General features: G+C 45.8%; 1 protein-coding gene across 3 annotated transcripts in view; it reads left to right on the top strand.

The window, feature by feature from the left end:
• SASH1 (SAM and SH3 domain containing 1) overlaps positions 1–21979 on the top strand; it is a 198434-nt gene that overhangs the window by 40812 nt on the left and 135643 nt on the right. For 2 of the 3 annotated variants that reach the window (XM_047860764.1, XM_047860762.1), the window contains exon 2: positions 4625–4753. The exons of the other annotated variant lie outside the window; for it this stretch is intronic. In XM_047860764.1, coding sequence (XP_047716720.1) covers positions 4625–4753 — 129 coding nt within the window. The remainder of the gene's footprint in view (positions 1–4624; positions 4754–21979) is intronic. 3 annotated transcript variants of the gene reach the window in all.

The following is a 21979-nucleotide window of genomic DNA, read 5'->3' on the forward strand; positions in this document are numbered from 1 at the left end:
GACAAATTAGGCGAGCAATGACTCTAGAGCAGAAACCTTGAACACCTTAAGAGAAATAGAAGTTTAAAAAGAAATCGATTTCAGTATTTTAATAATTGTATCTATTAGAATAAGCATAGAGAGCATTCACTATTTTGCAACTTGAGTGCCTCTTGACATGAGCGCTGTGGGTGTTGGGTCAGACATAACCTCACATTCCAGAAAGAAAGATGCACTAGGTGTGGTGGTATTGACATCAGCTGCATTGGTTAAATTCCCTACAGCCTAATATGGAAATATTTTGATGTTTTTATTTTTTTAACATCTATTTTTTTTTTTTAATTTTTTTCAACATTTATTTATTTGTGGGACAGAGAGAGACAGAGCATGAACAGGGGAGGGGCAGAGAGAGAGAGGGAGACACAGAATCGCAAACAGGCTCCAGGCTCTGAGCCATCAGCCCAGAGCCTGACGCGGGGCTCGAACCCACGGACCGCGAGATCGTGACCTGGCTGAAGTCGGACGCTTAACCGACTGCGCCACCCAGGCGCCCCTAACATCTATTTTTGAGAGAAAGAGACAGAGAACAAGCAGGGGAGGGGCAGAGAAAGGAGACACAGAACCTGAAGCAGGCTCCAGGCTCCGAGCTGTCAGCACAGAGCCCGACGCGGGGCTCGACCCCACGAACCGTGAGATCGTGACCTGAGCCGAAGTCGGGCGCTTCACCGACGGAGCCCCCCAGGCGCCCAGAAGCAAATGTTTTCGCCGAATAGGTCTGCGCTATCTCAAGAACACGTTGGGCGGAAATGATGCCAAGGTTTCCAGATAGTCCGGAAAGAGCATGGGTTTTGAGTGGAGGAAGAGAACATCGTCTCGTGGTTCATTGGTTCCATCTGATTGGGGCGAACAGGATTCCTTCCTGGGGATGGCAGACAAGACCTACTTTTTAAAGTCCCGCTCTTTTATTCTTTTGCCTCTCTTGGCACTTACATCATCAAGGCTGCCGAAAGTGGAAATTTTGGGGACTTACTGCACATCTGGAAAGTGATTTGGGAAAACACAGGGGCAGCTGTGCCACGCCGCTCTAAATCATTGTCTGCCGGGCCCCAAGTCCGGGTTGGACGTTGCCACATGCTGCAGGGTGTGAAGTGTTTGCTGTCTTTGGCCTGGGTTGATTTGAACAGCTGCCTTTTTTCTCATATATTTTCCAGGCCCCCGCATTACTGGGGAATTTGGGGTGATCTGGGCTGAGGGATAGGGACTTAAACTCCAGTGGCAAAAAACACGTCTGATTGGCAGCTTGGAAACTTGAGAACCGAACAGTTGATGTTGAAGGTATTGCTAGGAAAAAGGAGGGGTGGGGAAGTGATTTGAAACAAAGCTATGTAAATAATGGCTTAGGAACTTCTTTGGAGTGGACTTGACTGATCCAAGAAAACCGGTGATCTTGTTAAGTTGTACGGTTCAGCTGGCTGTTTTTTGAGAAGCCGGAATTCAAGATCGGAGTGCCTTGGCTAAAACAGTACACTTCTTTTTTTTTTTTTTTTTTTTTTTTTTTTTAATTTTTTTTTTTAACGTTTATTTATTTTTGAGACAGAGAGAGACAGAGCACGAATGGGGGAGGGGCAGAGAGAGAGGGAGACACAGAATCAGAAGCAGGCTCCAGGCTCCGAGCCATCAGCCCAGAGCCCGATGCGGGGCTCGAACTCACGGACCGTGAGATCGTGACCTGAGCTGAAGTCGGACGCCCAACCGACTGAGCCACCCAGGCGCCCCTAAAACAGTACACTTCTTAGTGCCGCTGTGATGGGGCCGGGCGGCGGGGGGAGGGAGGGAAAGAAATTTTCATTTAAGAACGGCAAGCTATAGGAAAGTGCGTAGCTGTAATCTCTATGGGCTTTAACAAGTTCACTCAGGTATTAGAAGATACAGGTTTTGTAGTTGGTCAAAGGTGACAGGTATGTTTCCCTTCCTGGATGGATGAAGGTGGAAGTTTCTGGATGGAGACAGGATAGCCTCATACTCTTGATAGACTTAACACAACTCTGAAGGGCCCCAGGACTTCAGGGGCCCCAGCTGTTGTGGGCAGTGGCAGAATCCAGGCAGTAACTCTTAAGAATGGGTTCTCAGGTGATATGGCTATAAACCCTGTTTCCCCCCACCTTCCAATGCGTGCTTTGAAGGGAGCTCCTTGGTCCTTCCCAGTATGTACCGGGGGCGGGGACTAAGGAAACACGAGGATCTTGAAGAGTAGGGGGACCATGAGGACTTTGTTTCTTTGAAGTTTAAGCAAAAATGCTGGGTTAATAGAAGGCAGCCGGCCCAGCAGCTGCAGACTCAAGCCCATGCTTCAGCGGGCACTTTGCTCCCATAGTCCTGGCTGTGAGTAGTAGTTGGTGGTCAGAACTCAGTTCAGGTGTTGGGCCTGAGGTGTGTGTGGGGTGGGAGAGGGCCTGCTCCGAGGGGAAAGTGGTCGTTGTAGGAAGCTGCTTGCTTCTCTCTGGCTCCTCTGGGCCTCGCAGGCAGTGGCTCTCAGCTCCTTCCTCATCGGGGCCCGACTGGGGAGCAGAGGCGAGGTGAAAGGCCCTGAGAGCTGGGCTGGCAAGGCGGGGGTTTATTTTTTCAGCTGGGTGATGGGGCGGCATGGGGGATTCTCGGAGGAGGGGAAGCCGGTCAGATCTGTTTAGCAAGGTCACTTCGGTGGCGGGGTCGATGGCAGGTTGGGCAAAGTGGGGAAACAGATGAGAAAACCCGCCAGGGGGTTGTGGGTTTCCATGCTGTGGCCCACGGGGTACATGTTGTAGGGCCGAGGCGAGTCAGGACAGACCTTAGGATCATAATTTGATTCACCATGCTAGATTTCAGGAACCTCACTTTAAGATACTCTGGCTTGGCTTCCTCCCTCCTGAGTGATTCTGGTTTCAGGCAGTTTGCTGACGGCAGGAAAGCAGAGACCAGCAGCAGGCTGACCACCTCTGGGCCTTTTCCTCAGAGGCCCAGCAGCGGATTTCTGCCTTGACCGATATTACTTCCCTCTCGGAAACTTGACGGTAAACCTATTGAATAGGAGGCTAGGCCCCCAGAGCCTCTGTGTCTGTCCAGCTTGTTGTCTGAGACGGACCGACGACCAAATGAAGGAATGACTTTTGCCCAGACATGTTCAAATGCTCAAACGTCTCCTTCCTAGATCTGTCCTGGGGACTTGGACACGATTACCTCAAAGGAGAACATTTTCTTGGGGTGGGGAGGAGGGAGAGGGTTTTTTTCTAAAATATCATTTCTTTTCATTTCTGTTTCTCCTGTACGTGGGTTGCATAAGATCAGTGAGTGCAGACGCGGGATAGAGATGCTCGCTCCGACCCAGGCCTCCTGACAAGGCCTGAAGGTCTTTAGCGGAAAGGCTTTGGGAGAACTCTTACTTCCCCAACCCCACCTGCATCTGAGTGTGTTTGCGTGTTTAGACAGGGCTGTGGACCGTAAAATGGAAAGCGTGTGCACCTTCTGGGCTCCCTAAAAGTTGCGTTTCCTTGGTTGGCTTGGTAGGGCCGTTTATTCTTACCAAAGAAAGGACACGTCGGGAGGTAAACAGGGGAGGGCAAATGTCTTTATGAATGAACGAGTAGAAGAAATGGCATAACTTACAAATGTATGCAGTGTGTGTCCTCCGTGTGTACGTGTTCAGACACGCATTCAAGGCCTCGACTGCCCTAAAGGAAGACTATAGTCTGAAACATACTCACGTAGTGAACGTGAGTAGCTAAGCAAGTTTTGAGCACTTACTGTGTGCCAGGTGGACCGTGTTACTTCACCGCTTCTCCTTGGGAGATAGGTTCCGTGCTATTCCATTGTTACCGGAGGTTATCCGTCCAGAGGTTATCCGTACTATTCCAGAGTTCCCAGAGCTTAGGAAACACGCCTCAGGCCCCTGAATTGTGAGCGGCCGCCGAGCTGAGTGTGAACTCAGGAACGTGGGCTCCGGAGTGGCTGCCGGGGCCACAGACCTGTTCCTCCTTTAGGTGAATTTGTTAACGTGTGTGCTTCTCGCTTGTGTACTTGGAATAACTCAAGGAATAGGGTTTTTTTTTCTTTTCAAGGGTCTCAGGGAGGCACAGGTGTGGTTCGGAGGCGGCGTCCCTCACGGGTCCTCCGCTCGCCATCAGAATTCCCGGGAGTGGGGTCCTGGCGTCGGGACTTCTCAGGAGGCTCTGGTGCAGCCACGGATGGGGCTTCGGGGAGCCTCTTGCCCGGACAGTGCCTCTTCTGAAGGCGCCCGCCTGGGGGTTTCTTAGCCCTGCCAGGCGGGCAGAGGTGTGGGTTTCAGACCGAGGCCTTGGCCGCAGGCAGTCCTGGGTTGGGGTTCTGCCTTCTTTGCGTGTTAGCCCTAGACCCGGTGGGCACTCAACTTCTCTGAGTTACTGTAAAGGCGAGCACATAGTTCCTGTGTCCCCCGTGTCCATAGCTGTCCGGAGGATTTGGAGGTGGCGCCCATACTCCCCACTTAACGAATACCGGCCGTTCTTACTGTAAATGCTGGGGGGAGGGGCACCAAAAGCTGTAGGTCTTCGTGCCGGTGGACTCACCGCCTTTGTTGTTTTCCTGTTTTTTGTTTTTTTTTTTTTTTTTCTGCTGCCCGCCTCGCCCTCAGGACGGCTCCCTGGGAAACATCGATGACCTGGCGCAGCAGTATGCAGACTATTACAACACCTGTTTCTCCGATGTGTGCGAGAGGATGGAGGAGCTGCGGAAGCGGAGGGTTTCCCAGGATCTGGACGTGGTGAGTGGGCGGCACGGGGAGGACGCTGCTGCCTGGCGGGGCCGCTCGGTGTCCTGCTCCCGGTCCAATCGCCCCCTCGCGATCCAGCGCCCCCTCCCGGGCCAGCGCCCCCTCCCGATCCAGCGCCCCCACCCGGTCCAGCGCCCCCTCCCGGGCCAGCGCCCCCACCCGGGCCAGCGCCCCCTCCCGGGCCAGCGCCCCCTCCCGGCCGAGCATCCCCACCCGGTCCAGCACCCCCACCCGGTCCAGCGCCCCCACCCGGTCCAGGGCCCCCTCCCGGGCCAGCGCCCCCTCCCCGTCCAGCGCCCCCTCCCGGGGTCCGGTCCAGCGCCCCCTCTCGGACCCTCTGACCGGCTTCCTTGTGCCTGGACCGTCTGTCTGCAGGCTGCTGCCCTAGTTTGGGGTAAAAAGTTCAGGTCCCAAAGGATTAATCACCCAGTTCTGTGGTGACCAAATAAATGCATATTGGCTGGGGCAGCATGACCGAATATCTGTATTCATTAAAAGGCTAGATTTTATTTTTTAACTTAAGCAAAAGGAATGTTTTTACTCTTGGCCAGTGTACGCTACATTTTCATGGACTCTAAGCCCAAAGAATGTCGAGGGTAGGTCTTTCCTTCTGTCCTTTGCTCCCTTCCTTTTTTTTTTCTTTTTTTCTTTTTTTTTTTTTTGAAAAATAAAATTTAAAGCAGCCAGAAACCACCCTCATCTCTCACCTGGTAATTAGCATGCTGGTATTTTAGCAAATCTCTGCTCAGTGTGTTTTTATATCAGCAATATAATTCTTGCCTTTTTATTTAATATTTTATTATAGTTCCTCCATGTCATTAAGACCTCTTCATAATCACTGTTTTCCACGGCTCTGCTCTCTCACTGAGGTGTCGAAATTCATTTGGCTGTTTTTGTGAAAACCTTTATGTAGGATTAGTGCAGCATTTAAACTTGCATTTGACAGATAAGTAAATAAATAGCTTAGGTCTCTGTAATCTACATGTGTGCTAGGGTTTCCAGGTAGTACATTTGCTGCAACAGATCTTACTGAAGCTTCTGCATTTATGAATTTAAATTTTCGTCATACGTCCTATTTGGGTTCCTTGTGGTTCGGTGCTTTTCAGATTGTTTTATTTCACTGTGGTGACCCCTTCAGGAAGGGGAGGCAGAACTCTCCATGTCTCCACATCCAGGTCAACTCCTTTTTGATCATCTTCTAGATTTTGGAGGGGAGAAGGGGCCTCTATGGATCTGTTGTGAATAAGATTCTCTCTGCCTTTAAAAAAAAGTTTGAAAACTGCTGATTCACTTGTATCCTTTTTTTTTTTTTTTTTTAATTTTCATAAATCTGCTTAGGGTAGGAATTAAAAAAAAAAGCAATAATTAAGAAACTAAGAACAGATCGTTCTTTAATTAGTAATTCCTTTTATGTTATAAAGGACCTATTATATGATGGACCCAACAACTAGTTTAGGCACCTCAGTTATTCTACAAAGGGGCGTGATTCACTTCTACAGTAAGACTCTGGCATTCCTGTGTATTTTAATTTCTTTCCCTAATTCAACCTAAGTGAAGATTCCTTAGGTCAGGAGTAACAGCATATGACTGTCAGATAATTATTGATTCTTTTTCCTTTTTGTTCACCGAGTTGTTGGCAGTGGTGGTAAGAGTATAATCGAGTTGATTGAGCCCGAGAAGCATCGGTTGGGGGCCAAGAGCCACTGTCCTGGGAGCCTGACTCTGTGGCCCAGGCAGGCACAGACGACATCATTGCCAGGGCCGTCTTTCTTCTAACTTTGTCCTCTGGCATGTGTGAATGGCAGGGTTGTTTCCTTTTTTTCAAATATTTTTTAGTGTTTGTTTTTAAGAGAGAGAGACAGAGCACAAGTTGGGGAGGGGCAGAGAGAGAGGGAGACACAGAGTCCAAAGCAGGCTCCAGGATCCGAGCCATCAGCACAGAGCCTGATGCGGGGCTTGAACCCACAAACTGTGAGATCACGACCTGAGCCAAAGTTGGACGCTTAACCGACTGAGCCACCCAGGCACCTCCCCTCCCCCCGCTTTTCCTTTTTTAATTTTTTTTTAATGTTTCATTTTGAGAGAGAGAGAGACAAGTTGGGGAGGGGCAGGGAGAGAGGGAGCTGTTTCCTTTTCTTAACAAAAGTAACCTCACGTGGGAGAAGACTCGGTTAAAATTAATTAGGCTCTTCTTTTGGGGCATAGTTAATGAGAAAAGACTTTTGGGGGGGCAAGATGGCAGCGGAATGACGACGTCAAAGTTGCGCTGAACTCTTGGATGTTGTAATTTTGACTTTGAACGGTAGCCCAGTAGCATGCTTGGTGGCTTTCTTTTGGAAGAAATGGTGATATTTGCCATGCGAGGAAAGGATTGCTGTGAATTGGTAGGTGATCCCCTGCTCTTGCCAAAATTCTAGCTGGTTAAGAGTTGGGGTCCCCATAATCCTCGCAAGGTGTTCAGGAACCTCGGAGGGCAGCGTCTAGGTAGGGAAGAAAGCCTTTTTGGCAGTGGGGCAAATAACTTCCTCCCGGTTAGACAGATGGACCTAATTTCATGTGCTCGGTTCCAGAGCTGTAAAAGACAGTCTGGGGGTGGGGGGGGGGACCTTCGGATGAGCTTAATTAGTTCTCATCAAAGGTGCAGCAATGTGGTAGTGGGTAAAATTGATGGGAGCTCATTCGAGCCAGGCTGGAAACTTCATTCACTCCTTAGACTGTAGTTTGGGAGAAAAGGAAGATCCCAGAGGGGCACATTCAGGTTCTCTTTCTATGAAATCGCAGGCAGGTTGCAGAGGTATAGGGGAGCTTGTAGACCGCTGACCGTCAGGGTAGATGCCACGCATCCCGTGTGTCATTTGCGTGCTTCCGGAGTCTAGAAGTCCATGTTAGATGCATCTTAAGCTGTTTTGAGGTCATCTGTCATTCACTCAGGCCGGGTATGCAACCATAGCTACATATTCAAAGTTCCCTCTCCGGGTGGTTAGCTCATCACAGACTAAGTCCTGATGGGAAGTCATTTTCTTGGAAAGCTGTCACTTTCACTCCATAATGCTGCCTTTTGCTGCATTATTCTCTGGTTTTTATTCATTTTATTGCATATTGTTCCACCGTCAGACAAGTAGACCAATTCCTTCCCTGCTCTCTCGGCTGTTGGTGCAGCTTTGGGTCTGAGGGCCTGTGACTTACTACTTCCTTTCTGTGTCAGTAAGCAGTCCCGTGAAAGCTGAATCGAGGAGGCTTGGGAAAGAAATAATCCACCAAAAGCAGTAAGAAGAATACATTAGGAGCCTAAAGCATCTTCTACGAAAATAAGTAGCATTAAATTTGTTGTGTCTGCTGTAGAAAAAGCCATTCCGAGGCAACCTTGAATACTGGGAGATTTGAATGATAGGTTGAAACAGCTTATGACTTTGTTTCGTTTCAGATTCTCTGGGTGAATTTTGGCAATGGAGGGAATATTCAAAGATAGAGTAGACATTTAGATATCCGTGTTTGGCTTTAAAAGTCGAAAAATGTGTTGTCTTTAAGAGCTAATTACATGTCAACTGGAGAACAAACCAACCAAAAAGATGCCCCTGCCCACAGAGATGCTTGACTTAACCCTGAAAAATATAAGGTTTTGATAATTATGTTAGTAATTAACTTTCTGGACCGGATACCAAGCTACTTTTCCAGGACCTAATCACCCGGCTCCCAACTAGAATAAAGCACTTACTTGATAAAGTGTTTTTGGGGGCCAGTTAGTTTAGATGAAGGCAACAGAGAGTACAGATGGGTGAAAATTCAACAGTATAAACAGGGATTATGATTCAAATTTATAACTATGGAGAGAGTTTTTATTTAGCACCAAATGGGCCCTAAAGGAACGTATGTCTGGACCACAGCCTTTGCCTCTGCTGGGGATTGGGACATTAGTGCTTGTGAACAGCAGGGAAGTTGCCCATATTTCCACACATTTGGCACATCCCTGAGCCCTGTGTGTTTTTTTGGCTGGGCGAGTCTGCATTTGGAAATGATACGGCTTTCCAAGTCCATAATGGGCCCATCTCTAGTGATGCTAAGCCTGACATCTGTCAAAGTGACACCGTGTCCAGGAAAGGGATACAGGCAAGGTGGGCGATTATTACTGGCCATATCAACTTCCTCGGCATCTGTGAGTTTGAGTCTGCTTGGGTGTTGACAGAAAACAGGTTTGTGTGGTTGCTGGTGAGGCATAGCCCTGATGAAGGAGTCCCTACCTACAGGGGGACCCTGTGGACGACGTCAGCCAAAGCCCTCCTCGGGCCCTGTGCGAGATCATTATCACATCTGTGTGTGAGCCAGGAAATGGGAGCCCAGGTAAAGACTTTAAGGACCAGGAACGTATTTTAAAATGTTGCATCATAGAACAGAGAAATGTGACCTCAAAACCATTGCCGATGGTGTAGGAACCATTCTGGGGTGTAATTGTTGTTCCTTGAAGTTTATTTAATCTTTCCAGATGTAATTGTGGACTAAGAGGCAGTAAGAGTGATATCTGTCATGACTGTGGTGCTTGTTGGGGCTTCCTCAGACTATACCAGCCCAAGCCTAAACCCACGCGGGAGTCCCAGCCCTTGTGTTTGGTACAGTGGCAAAGGGTGTGAGAAACACTGTTGGAAAGAGGTGGTGGCACTTGGGGCCCAATTCTGGCTTTTGCTTTTAGCTGGCAAATTGTGTAACCTCTCCAAGCCTCAGTTTCCCCATCTATAAGATGGGGGTAAAAATATCTCCTGAAGGTATTGTAAGAATTAAATGAGAAAACTGCTATAAAGGACCTGGAACATCATTTAAGTGACCTGTAACTGTTCGTTTATTTCCTTTCCCTTCTATTCCTAATTCAAACCCCCCCCCCCGCCCCCCGGAAACACTGAAGATTATCTGTTACTTACATTTCATTAATGGATATTCATATGATTGCAGAGAGTCTTTTTAGTTTTTTTTTATTTTGAGAACTAAACAAATATAAACATCATAATATATCACACTTCTGTGGCTCTTACCCAGCTTCTACAGTTTTTAGCATTTTGACGTTCCTACTTTATCCTTACTCCCCACACCCACTTGACTGTTGTTAAATTTTTGAAGTTCTTCGAGAGGTTAAATTTGCATATTGAAATGCACCAATCTCAGCTCTACGGTTTTGGCAAGCGGATGCATCCACGTCATGCACACTCAAGCATGATCCAGGACGTGGTCACCACCCCGCAAAATTTCCTCGTGGCCCTTCCCAGCAAGTCCTGGTTTGAGGACAAAGATTTTTGTCTGTCTGTCACTTCTGTATTCCAACATCGAGAAGATTCATGCTGTGTAAGAGGTGCGCAACAGGTATTTAAGTTCGTTTATGTCTGTAATTATTGAAAAAAAATTTTTTTTTTTAAATTTTTTTTTTCAACGTTTTTTATTTATTTTTGGGACAGAGAGAGACAGAGCATGAACGGGCGAGGGGCAGAGAGAGAGAGGGAGACACAGAATCAGAAACAGGCTCCAGGCTCTGAGCCATCAGCCCAGAGCCCGACGCGGGGCTCGAACTCACGGACCGCGAGATCGTGACCTGAGCTGAAGTCGGACGCTCAACCGACTGCGCCACCCAGGCGCCCCTGAAAAAATGTTTTAATGTTTATTTTTGACAGGGAGAGAGAGAGACAGACAGAGAGATAGTGTGAGTGGGGGAGGAACAGAAAGAGAGGGAGACACAGAATCCGAAGCAGGCTCCAGGCTCTGAGCTGTCAGCACAGAGCCTGACCTGGAGCTTGAACCCACAAACTGTGAGATCATGACCTGCGCTGAAGTGGGACACTTAACCGACTGAACCACTCAGGCACCCCATATTTTTAAATACATCTTTTTAAGTTTATTTATGTATCTTGAGAGGGAGGGGTCGGGGCAGAGAGAGAGAGAGGGAGAGAGAATCCCAAGCAGGTTTTACACTATCAGCACAGAGCCTGATGCAGGGCTTGAACTCATGAACCATGAGATCATGACCTGAGCCGAACTCAAGAGTAGGATGCTTAACCGAGTCACCCAGGTGCCCCCGTTTTTAAATATTTTATGAACATCAAGCCTGTATCTGAGATTTTGCCTTTCCAGAAAGAAAGGTAAAAGATGTTTTCCCCATCAACAGAGAGGTCACAGTTTTTGTTTTTGTTTTTTAAGTTTATTTATTTATTTTGAGAGAGAGCAAGGGAGCTCATGTGAATGGGGGAGGGGCAGAGAGAAAGGGAGAGAATCCCAAGCAGGCTCCATGCTGCCAGCGCAGAGCCCAACACCGGGCTTGATCTCACGAACTGTGAGATCACGACCTGAGCCAAAATCAAGAGTTGGACGCTTAACTGACGCTTAACTCACCCCTAGAGAGATCACAATTTAGTGGGGCCGTTAGATAAGTAAGCAGACTGTTACGATGCTATGCAGGAAGGAGTGTAGAGAAAAGCCCTGACTGAGTGTAGAAAAGTCCCAGAAGGCTTCCCGCACGAGGTGATACCCAGGCACCAACATTAAGGACACAGAAGATTAACCTTATTTGGGGAGGGGGGGTGGACGGTGTGGAATAACTTAAGGCAGAGGTCACAGTTTTCGCAAAGGTCAAAAATGGGGAGAGAAGATGTGGCGTTTACAGGCCATTGCAGGAGGTTTACTGGGGCTGAAACCTAAGGTAGAAATGACGTGGAGGAAAAGATACATGCTCGTCTTTCACAGGTCTTTGGATTAATAGTAATATAAAAAGATAGGAGGTTCTCATTCATCACCGTTCAGAAGACAAAACAAAAATAATTTCCATTGCACAACGGTTGACTGGCTGGGTCAAGGTGAACTTGTGCTTCCCCACAGACACGCAGACTTCGTCCAGTCTCTGGGGTGGGGGTGGGGGAGTTGTTGTTTTAGTGAGACGGCAAAGCGTGTGGAAAACAGGTTTCCCGTGCCGCCTGAACATTCCAGAAAATGATGACGGAAAGCGAGGCTACCCCCACCCGAGGCCGTAGCTCACAGGCGTAATGAGGGAGGGCTGCGTGCCCAGGAGCACGGAGGTTCAGAGAGCACATGTGCCCCCCCGGAACCCCGATTCTCCTTTCCACAGCAGGGGAATGCGGTCTGTGTCCCGAGTGTAAATATCCAACCGCTGAAGCCCGACTGTGGCTCTGAAAGGCATTTGTTTTTGTTTTTGTTTTGTTTCGTTTTGTCTTCACTGACATTATTTGCCAGCTTTGGGCTACTGTTAATTTGCAGATTGCAGCCAGAAACAGTGGGCATTAGACGATGAGTCTGAACTACATTGTGCTGTGGGATTCACATACTCGATGGCAAAATACACTGAGGCATTATGCCTTAAACCACATGGCCGCACAGGGCCCCGCTCTGCTCTTAACAAAGTCACATTTGTAGTCAAATGCCCAGCCGCAATTGAGCGTTTTTTTGTGCCCTGCACCGCGTTAACATGGATGGACATAAACCGATCTCTCGGCTGCCAGATTTGATCTTGGCCTCCGGTGCTGCTTGTAATTTAGGTGTTCTTCTATCCTTTTACACTTAGAAAGCTTTGTCCACCGCTTGTATAATTTATGGGAACAGATTAGATGGGTTCTGTGAGATGGGATAGTTGAGAGGCCTTCGTCAGGGTTTTCAAATAGGGATCAGCTTCATTTTTGCTCCTGATCATTTAGAAATGGCTATTTTTGTTTGCGTCTTACGAAACACAACATGCCCAGGGCTTTAAAAGCCAAAATAGCGTCTTGCTCAAAATACGAATGTTTGCCAGAAAGGGAAAAACGTCTGAGCTTTGTGGTTATTTTCACTTACATACAAGAGCGAGAATTCCTACATGTTAATCGCACTGACAGGAACTAGGGAGAAAAGCCAAGGAATTAGAGTAAAAGAGGCCGCTTTGATGGCAGAATCAGGGCTTGGGAGGGCTTGGCCTGGGTTTGGGAGGGGACGGGAGCATTCCTGTTTTTGGAATCAGGACGTTTCCAAACGTCCTGTTGAGTGAGGCCCAGGCCGGGTGCCTTTTTGGGGCCCTTGAAATATCCATACCACGTTACCCAAGCCGCAGTGCCCCGTACATGTTTACATTTAACAAGTAAATGCTTTTAACTCGGAGGTTACAGTATGATTTATTTGTGCCTATCACAAGGGAACTATAGGCTATTGAAACATGTCAATTTACAGCACACTAGAGGCACTGTGGTCTTGCCTTCAGACAAAATGTAAAGGAGTGTGATGAATGTTTGCCTATTTTCAGGGCCTAAGTGGGTTTCTGTGGCTGTATCTACAAATCCTTTGATGATCACATCAGAGTCTAAGTTTGGGGCCTCTGGTGGAGACTGGCCCACCTGCCCTTCATGGCTCTGTTTAGGGAATAAGGAGTGTTGAGCATCTGAAATGGGGTTAGAGAGATAGGGCAGGACCCAGACAGGAAGTCACCTGGGGCAGGGCTGTGAGCCTTTGCTGGTGTTGCCACACATCTGACCTTGGCCTCCTGACCGGTGGGTCCCTCCTTTAGGCCAGTCTCTCATCTCAGCTCCGGTGCACGGGAATGGCTAAGGACAGAAAGAATTGGGCCCTGCAACACCTAGTGTATTGATCAGAGCCACTCCATTTTTTTTTAAAGTTTATTTATTTTGACAGAGGGTCTGGTGGGTAAGGGCAGAGACAGAGGGAGGAGAATCCCAAGTAGGCAGAGAGAAGATCATTACACCCATTTCAGTAGCGTGTGTGTGTGTGTGTGTGTGTGTGTGTAATTTTAATCTGGAGCTGCCTTTCCTTCAGTTTGGGAGTTTTGAGAATTTTATAAATAGAAGAAAGCAAGATGATACAGTATTGAGCTAATGTGTTCGGTACAGTTAGTTCAGTTCCTCTTCTGGCCCTTCAACCATTTGATATCTGTAAGGACACAAACTAATCTGATGGCTTTGGAAAATACATCTCCGTTTCCTTTAATGTCCCACTATATTACTTAAAAGAGAACACCAGTTTCTTTTTTTTTCCTCCCTTTAACGTTATTTATTTATTTTTGAGAGACATAGGGTGCAAGTGAGTGAGGGACAGAGAGAGAGGGAGAGAGAGAATCCCATGAGGGGAGGGAGGGAGGGGGAGAGAATCCCTCACAGGCTCCACACTGTCATCGCAGAGCCTGAAGTGGGGCTCTAGCTCACTTGATGCAGGGCTTGAACTCCTAAACTGTGAGATCACCACCTGAGCTGAAATCAAGTGTCAGATGCTTAACCGACTGAGCCACCCAGGCACTCTGAGAACATCAGTTTCTACTTTTTTTTTTTTTAAACCTCCTGATGTAACAGCAGTCTAGGTATTAGAAATAAAGGCAGAAACTGGTGGAACTTAATCAAAAATAAATCAAGGGCAAGTCCAAACCAGATTGGAAGCACATCATGAATATTCGTGAACATCTGGATGTGTTTGTGGGGGTGTGTATTATTTTTTTAGTGTGCGATGGCCGAGGCCGGGCTTCTTAAGAGAGATGCCAAGAGGAAGATGATTGCAGCTGTGATTTCAAAGGGTTATTTTTGTTTGTATGTGGATGTCCTTTCTCCCTTAGGATGTGGGTTTCACTTTTCCTGTGTATTCCTTTGATCTCTTTCATCTTCTGGAATCTGTTTTGGTATTTTATCTGAATTCCTTATTGGAGTTAGTCATTGGATTCCTGAAGATTAAACCTTTCTTCCTAAAGGAGAATTCTAGCTTAAGGAAAAACTTACTGTTTAATATATTTTTTAAAGCTTATTTATTTATTTGCCCCAGCGTGCAAGCAGGGGAGGGGCAGAGAGGAGGAGAGAGATTCCCAAGCAGGCTCTGTGCTCGATCCCACAAACTGTGAGATCATGACCTGAGCTGAAATCGAGAGTTGGATGCTTAGCCGACTGAGCCACCCAGGTGCCCCACTGTTTAATATTTTTGATGAATCTTTTAAAGGCCGGTGATGTTAGGATAATTATCAGTTAAGGTCTTCTGCATGGTTGATCGCCAGTGTAACTTAACATGTGTCAAACTCAGAGTACTTTATCTGCTTTACTACCTAAAGGAATGTCAATAACTAGAAAGAGTAAGTACAGTATGAGGAGGCCGTAATAATAATTATGTTCATAATGATCACAATAATGGCATTTAAACATTTTTTTTAACGTTTTATTTATTTTTGAGACAGGGAGAGACAGAGCATGAACAGGGGAGGGTCAGAGAGAGGGAGACACAGAATCTGAAACGGGCTCCAGGCTCCGAGCTGTCAGCACAGAGCCCGACGCGGGGCTCGAACTCACGGACCACGAGATCATGACCTGAGCCGAAGTCGGCCACTTAACCGACTGAGCCACCCAGGCGCCCCAAATAATGGCATTTTTAAAAGTACATTGGTGTTTATAAGGCATCAACATCTACCTGATTTAGTTCTTTTAATTATCCTGTGAGACAGATACTAGTAATCTTAGGATTTCAGTTGGCTGAGGCAGAAACGAATTGCCTGGTGGGGGAGACCCAGACTGTGTTGCCCACCCACCTGGATATTCACTGCCAGGAGCGCCTCAGTCTGGGCATTGCCTGATGGGGATGACAATGGCTGTTTCATCAGGTTGTTGAAAAGAGTAAATGAAGATAATGTTTATAGTGCCCTCCATAGAATTCCTGGGTATAAGTTAGAGATCCGTGAATATCTGTAACAAATACTGTAACAAATATGTTATTTATATTAGAGTAACTAATTTTTTATAAAAGTAACAATCATAAAAATAGGACTTGTCGAAAGCCAGCTGCTAGTAAGTATAAGGAAAGGGATTTGAAATGGAGGTCATTGTCAAATCTCTGAATTCCCCCCACCCAGGCCACTCACTAACCTTGCCTTTTGCTCCTAGAGGTTTTCTTTGCCTTCTTCCCCAAGGATGTGGATCTTGATTTACAGATTAGTTCATGCACTTGGGTAATATAATATGAAAGTGTAATATTACAAAGCATAATATAAAATAATTTTTATTATTCAAATTACAACAGTATCCTTATGGTAAAAAAAAATGGAAAAAAGAAACCTACAAAATTCTTTAAGGTAGAAGTTTAAAGTCTCCTAATACTCAGTTACCAAAGGTAACAATTGTAAACAGGTTTTATTTATTTATAAACTTTTTATAATGTTTATGTATTTATTTTGAGAGGGAGAGAGAGAAGCCGAGGTAGTGCGGAGCCCAGTGTGGGGACTCGATCTCACAAACCGTGAGATCATGACCTGAGCTGAAATCAAGAGTCGTATGCTTAACCCACTGAGCCACCCAGATGCCTCTGTGTATCTATCGATCGATCAATCGATCTATTAAACAAATGTTCTTTAATGTTTATTCACTTTTGAGAAAGAGAGAGACAAAGTATGCTTGGGGAAGGGGCAGAGAGAGACACACAGAATCCAAAGCAGGCTCCGGGTTCTGAGCTGTCAGCACAGAGCCTGATGAGGGGCTCAAACCCAGGAATTGTGAGACCATGACCTGAGCCGAAGTCAGACTCTTAACCAACTGAGCCACTCAGGCACCACTATTTTTTTTATTTTTATAAAATATTTTAGATTTTATTTATTATTGCAGTACACTGATGTACAATATTATATTGATTTCATGTGTACAGCATCGTGAGTTGGCAATTTCTATGCATTATGCGGTGCTCACCATGGTAAGTGTAGTCATCGTGTGTCACTATACAAAGTTATTACACTGTCATTGACTGTATTCCCTCTGCTATACTTGTGATTAATTTATGTATAACTAGAAGTTTGCACCTCTTAATCCCCTTTATCTTTTTTTCCCTTCTCCCCACTCACCTCTCCTCTGGCAACCACCAATTTGTTCTCTGTATTTAAGTCTCCTCATTTTATTTCTTATTTATTTTGTTTCTTGGATTCGACATGTAAGTGAAATCATATGGCATTCGTCCTTTGATGACTTATTTCATTTAGCATAATGCCCCTTGGTCTATCCATGTTGTTGCATATGACGAGATCTTATTCTTTTTTATGGCTGAGTAATATTCCAGTGTGTGTGTGTGTGTGTGTGTGTGTGTGTGTGTGTGTGCGCACGCGCACGCGCGTGTGTGTATCACATCTTCTTTATCCATTCATCTATTGAATACTTGGGCTGCTTCCATATCTTGACTATTGTAAATAATACTGTGATAAACATAGGGGTCCATATGTCTTTTTGAATTAGTATTTTTGTTTTCTTTGGGATTCCCAGTAGTGCAGTTGCTGGATCATATGGTAATTCTGTTTTTGATGTTTTGAGGAACCTTCATGCAGTTGTCTACAGTGGCTGCACCAGTTTGCATTCCCACCAATAGTGCGTGAGGGTTCCTTTTTCTCCACATCCTCAACAAACCTGTTATTTCTTGTCTTTTTGATTCTAGCCATTCTGACAGGTGTAAGGTGATATCTCATTGTGGTTTGGATTTGCATTTCCCTGATTGTGAGTGACGTTGAGCATCTTTTCGTGTGTCTGGAAACAATTAGCTCTTAAGTAGTTTTCTGGGGTTCCACATTATTTTCTTTACGTTCTCTTTCTCCATTTCTCTTCTTTTTCTCATTGCATGCACGGAAATCTCTCCTGGCCTACAGACGGACCTCATGTTTTACCTAGGGCAGAATTGAAGCAGACGATTAAGAGAGGGTTTGACAAGTTGCTAGAGATAGTCATCTGATAGTGGTACGAAGTAAATGAAGAGACAAGAAATTTAAGTAGTAGTTAGAAGAACTCAAAAAGCTCAGCAACCTGGACTGTTTGGAATAGGAGCGAGTAGCTCTGTAGGTTCCGTGGGCAATCCTGAATTCAAAAGAATCTCTTGAAATTATATTCCCTGCGTTGTCCTAGAACGCAGGGGATGATAGACTTGAGAAAAAATTACATTCAAGAAGGTAAAATCACGTGAAGACGTTTTACAGTTTTGCCTGTAGCTTTTTCTTGACAACTCAGTATATTTAACAGAATAACCCAACACTAGAGGGTCTTATAATATTGTAGTTGTAGTGTGTTGTAATAAGTGTCTTAGAAGTGGCCAAATGATGGCATTCAGTATTCTTCCTGAAAGCGAATGCAGGGAACTGGTAAAGTCAGCAGAGGAAAAACATTTACTGGATTTCTGGTGTGTTTCAGTAACGTATTTGGTGCCATGGGGAAGCTATTAGCGTCATGAGGAAGCCCATGTTGCAATAGAACAAGACCGCCAAGGACAAGATTAGATTAGTCACAGTCATAAGTGGGTGATACGGATCTGCCTGCAACAGATTCTAGCTCTCCATCCGTTCACGGAAAGCTACGTTAAGCATCAGGAAAATAGAAAAGGTAAAGGTGGTCACTCTTGTTGGTTGGAAGACTTAGCTGAACTGGTTTGGAGGAGTGTGTCCATTCAGCCAGGGTCAGGAGTCTATAGCATAAAATCAAGTGGCAGACTGATCTCTGAGTGATGGGGACAAAACTGGTGCGATGGCTCAGCCCATCCTGTGCCATAAGCTGGACCAACAGAAGTAAACAGCTGAGGCTTAGGTGAATTTAACAGGGCTGAACTTCTAAGGGCACGTCTGGTTAGTACGGTAATGGCCAAGATACTGGTTTTCCAAGGTGAATTTAACAGGGCTGAACTTCTAAGGGCACGTCTGGTTAGTACAGTAATGGCCAAGGTTATAGATCTATATTGGTTTTCCAAGTGGATATTTTCTTTTAATTAAGCTACCCCTGATTGTAGTTATAAAACATTTATTGACTAGTGGCCACCGGCAGCAACTCCAGGCTGCACCTTCACTCATTCCCTTGGGGGAAGATTTATCTTGGAATCGGCGATTGGGCACCAACTCCATTTTCCCACAGAAGCTTGTTCTGTGTGGCGGGGTGGGCCCTGCCTTCGTTTCCTGGCACGTCATGAGATAAACCGGACCCTGAGGTTTGAGCTGGGAATGTGCCCACTTGTGCTGACGTTAAAGCTGCGTGTTACCTCAAAAAAAAAAAAAAATCAGAAATTGACAAGGTATTCTTCGGAACCAAACCCATCTTGTGCTGGGTAGTGGCCTCCACGGTTAAGGTAACACTCGGAGATGTTTACTCCAGGTGGAGATATGTTTGTGCACATGTCACACTGACTTGAGGATGGGACAGAGGATAGGGCAGGGCTGTAGAACAAGCCAGATGCACATGCTTCTCATTGCTGGGTGCCCGTCATGTGGCCTGACCCGAGGAGATGCAAGTTTTGAACACAAGCCAACAACATTTTAATCAGATCTGAATTTATTGAGCAATCCTTCTGTTTGTTTGCTTGGTTCCTTTGACTGGAATGCTTACCGTCCGAACCTCAAAGAGCAGGACCTCTGAAGGACTTCGCTAGGAGGCTCCACGTGGGCATTGCTGATATGCGTGAAATCTGTTTATAAACTGCAAGAGAAAAAAAGGAGTTCTAAATGCAGTTGGTGTGTGATTTTGATTTGTTGTGTGGTGTTAAATAATGTTGCTGTTTGTATACAGATTCTTAAATTCAGTGCTCAAGCGAAGAGAGAACAGTGTCCTGTTCATCAGCACCCAGCAGGGACATAGCCAACATGTGCATTTTCCCTTCTGGGACAATTTGCAAGTGATTGTGCAGCCTGAGTGCTAAGACACTGGGCCTTAGGAATATACTTCTAGGGATATACTGAGGAATATACTCCTAAAGTAGTCCAGGAAGGATCTGACCCTAGGGGTTTGTCCAGGTAGAGTGCTGTGCTGGGGATTATCAGTGAAGGCAGAGTAGACCAGGGAGAATCCGGGGCCAAGGAAACAGGGCCTCCTCACGTCTAGGAAGGCATTCTTCATAAGAGGGGTGGCGGTGAAGAGGGTTGAACTTTTTAGTTTAGCTCTTATTTTTTTAGATAAAAAGTTATTTTTTAAAAAGACTGTAGTGAATACCCGTAAAATTTACCATCCTAACCATTTCAAGTGGGCAGTTCGGTGGCATTAAGTATATTCTCATGGTTGTGCCTTCATCGCCACCAGCCATCCACAGGACTCTCTTCATCCTGCCAAACTGGACTCCTGTGCCTGTTAAACAGTTCCCCATTCTCCCCTTCCCCCCCAGTACCCCCTTTCCCCCTGGCACCCACCTTCCTACTTTCCGTCTCTATGGATTGAACCACTCTAAATACCTCATATACTTGGAATTATGTAGTATCTGTTCTTTTGTGACTGGTTTATTCCAGTCTCAGTATAATGTCCTCAGGATTCATCAGTGTTGTAGCACGTATCTGAGCATCCTTCTTTTCTAAGGCTGAGTAATATTCGATTGTATGTACATGTGACATTTTGTGTATCTGTTAACCCATCGGAGGACAGTTGGGTTGCGTCTGCCATTTGGCCATTGAGAGTAATGCTGCTGTGAACACGAGTGTACAAATACCTCTTTAGGCCTCTGCTTTCAATTCTTTGGAGGGCATATACCCACAAGTGGAACTGTTGGACCTTATGGTAATTGTTTTTGATTTTTTTGAGGGACTTCCATTACTGTTTTCCACAGCAGCCGCACCAGTTTACATCCGCACCAACAGTGCACAGAGGTTCCAGTTTCTCCACATTCTTGCCAACACTTGTTCTTTTCTTCTTTCTTCTTCTTTCCTTCCTTTCTAGTAGCCATCTTAATGGCTGTGAAGTGGTACCTTATTGTGGTTCTTATTTGTATCTCCCTAATGATTAGTGACGTAGAACATCTTTTCATGTGCTTGTTGACCATCTATATCTTCTTTGGAGGAATGTCTGTTCAAGTCCTTTTCTTATTAAATTTTTTTTTCATCTTATTTGAGAGAGGGAGGGAAGGAGGGAGGGAAAGAAGAGCAGAGGGAAAGAATGAGAGAGAGAGAAATAGAGAGAGAGGGAGAGAGAGAGAGAGAGAGAGAAAATTCCAAGCAGGGTCCATGCTCAGTGCAGAGCCTGACGCAGGGCTCGATCCCATGGCCCTGGGATCATAACCTGAGCCAAAACCAAGAGTCAAGACGCTCAACCAGCTGAGCCACCCAGGTGCCCCATCCTTTTCCCACTTTTGAATTGGGTTGTTTTTCTTGTTGAGTTGTAGGAGTTCTTTATGTATTCTGGATATTAATCCCTTATAAAGATAGGATTTGCAAATATGTTCTCCCATTCCCTGGATTGCCTTTTCACTCTGTTAATAGTGTTCTTTGAGGAACAAAAATGTAAAAATGTTTCATTTTGATGAAGTTTGATACATCTAATTTCTCTTTTGCCTGTGATTTTAGCATCCTATCCAAGAAATTATTGCCAAACATACTGTCATGAACCCCTTCTCCTATGTTTTCTTCTAAGAGTTTTATACTTTTAGCTCTTACAGTTAGACCTTTGATCCATTATGAGCTAATTTTTGTATACGGTGAAAGGTACCCCTTTGGCTTTTATTATCATGCAGTTTATACATGATTGCATAATTTCAAGAGATTTATTGTGAAGAAAAACAGCCCCTGCCTCTCTTGCCTATTGTTTCTGCCTATAGACTGTTGATCAACTACACACTTGTCACTGTGTCCCCCTCTAGGGCCACCTCCTCTGCATTCTTTTCCTTGGACCCCTGAGGGAAGTGGGCCTTGCTTTTCTGAATTTCCAGTTTTATCATATGATGTCTGTTCTTTTCTACCTTGTAATATTATTTTTTGAATTAAGAAATCATTTTCATGTTTATTTATTTTGAGAGAGCAGGGGAGGGGCAGAGAGAGAGAGAGAGAGAGAGAGAGAGAGAGAATCCCAAGCACCATGATTGATGAGATCATGACCTGAGCTGAAATCAAGAGTCGGCCACTTAATCCGACTGAGCCACCCAGGCGCCCCACTACATTGTATTATTATTCATATTTGTCTTATCCCTTCTACTAGATTATAAATGCCTTATAATTGCATCCTTCTATCCTTCTATCCTTCAGAGCATTTGCCACAGTACCTGGTGCCTCTTGGTCACTTGACCTTGAAGAGGCCAAGGATGATTAACTGAATGGCCCTTTATAAAGAGTTGTAAGTAGGGGCGCCTGGGCGTCAGTCGGTTAAGCATCCGACTTTGGCTCAGGTCATGATCTCACAGTCTGTGGGTTCGAGTCCTGCATTGGGCTCTGTGCTGACAGCTCGGAGCCTGGAGTCTGCTTTGGATTCTGTGTCTCCCTCTCTCTGGCCCTTCCCCTCTTATGCTCTGACTCTCTCTCAAAAA

Source organism: Prionailurus viverrinus, chromosome B2, assembly GCF_022837055.1.
Source record: "Prionailurus viverrinus isolate Anna chromosome B2, UM_Priviv_1.0, whole genome shotgun sequence".
Taxonomy (NCBI): domain Eukaryota; kingdom Metazoa; phylum Chordata; class Mammalia; order Carnivora; family Felidae; genus Prionailurus; species Prionailurus viverrinus.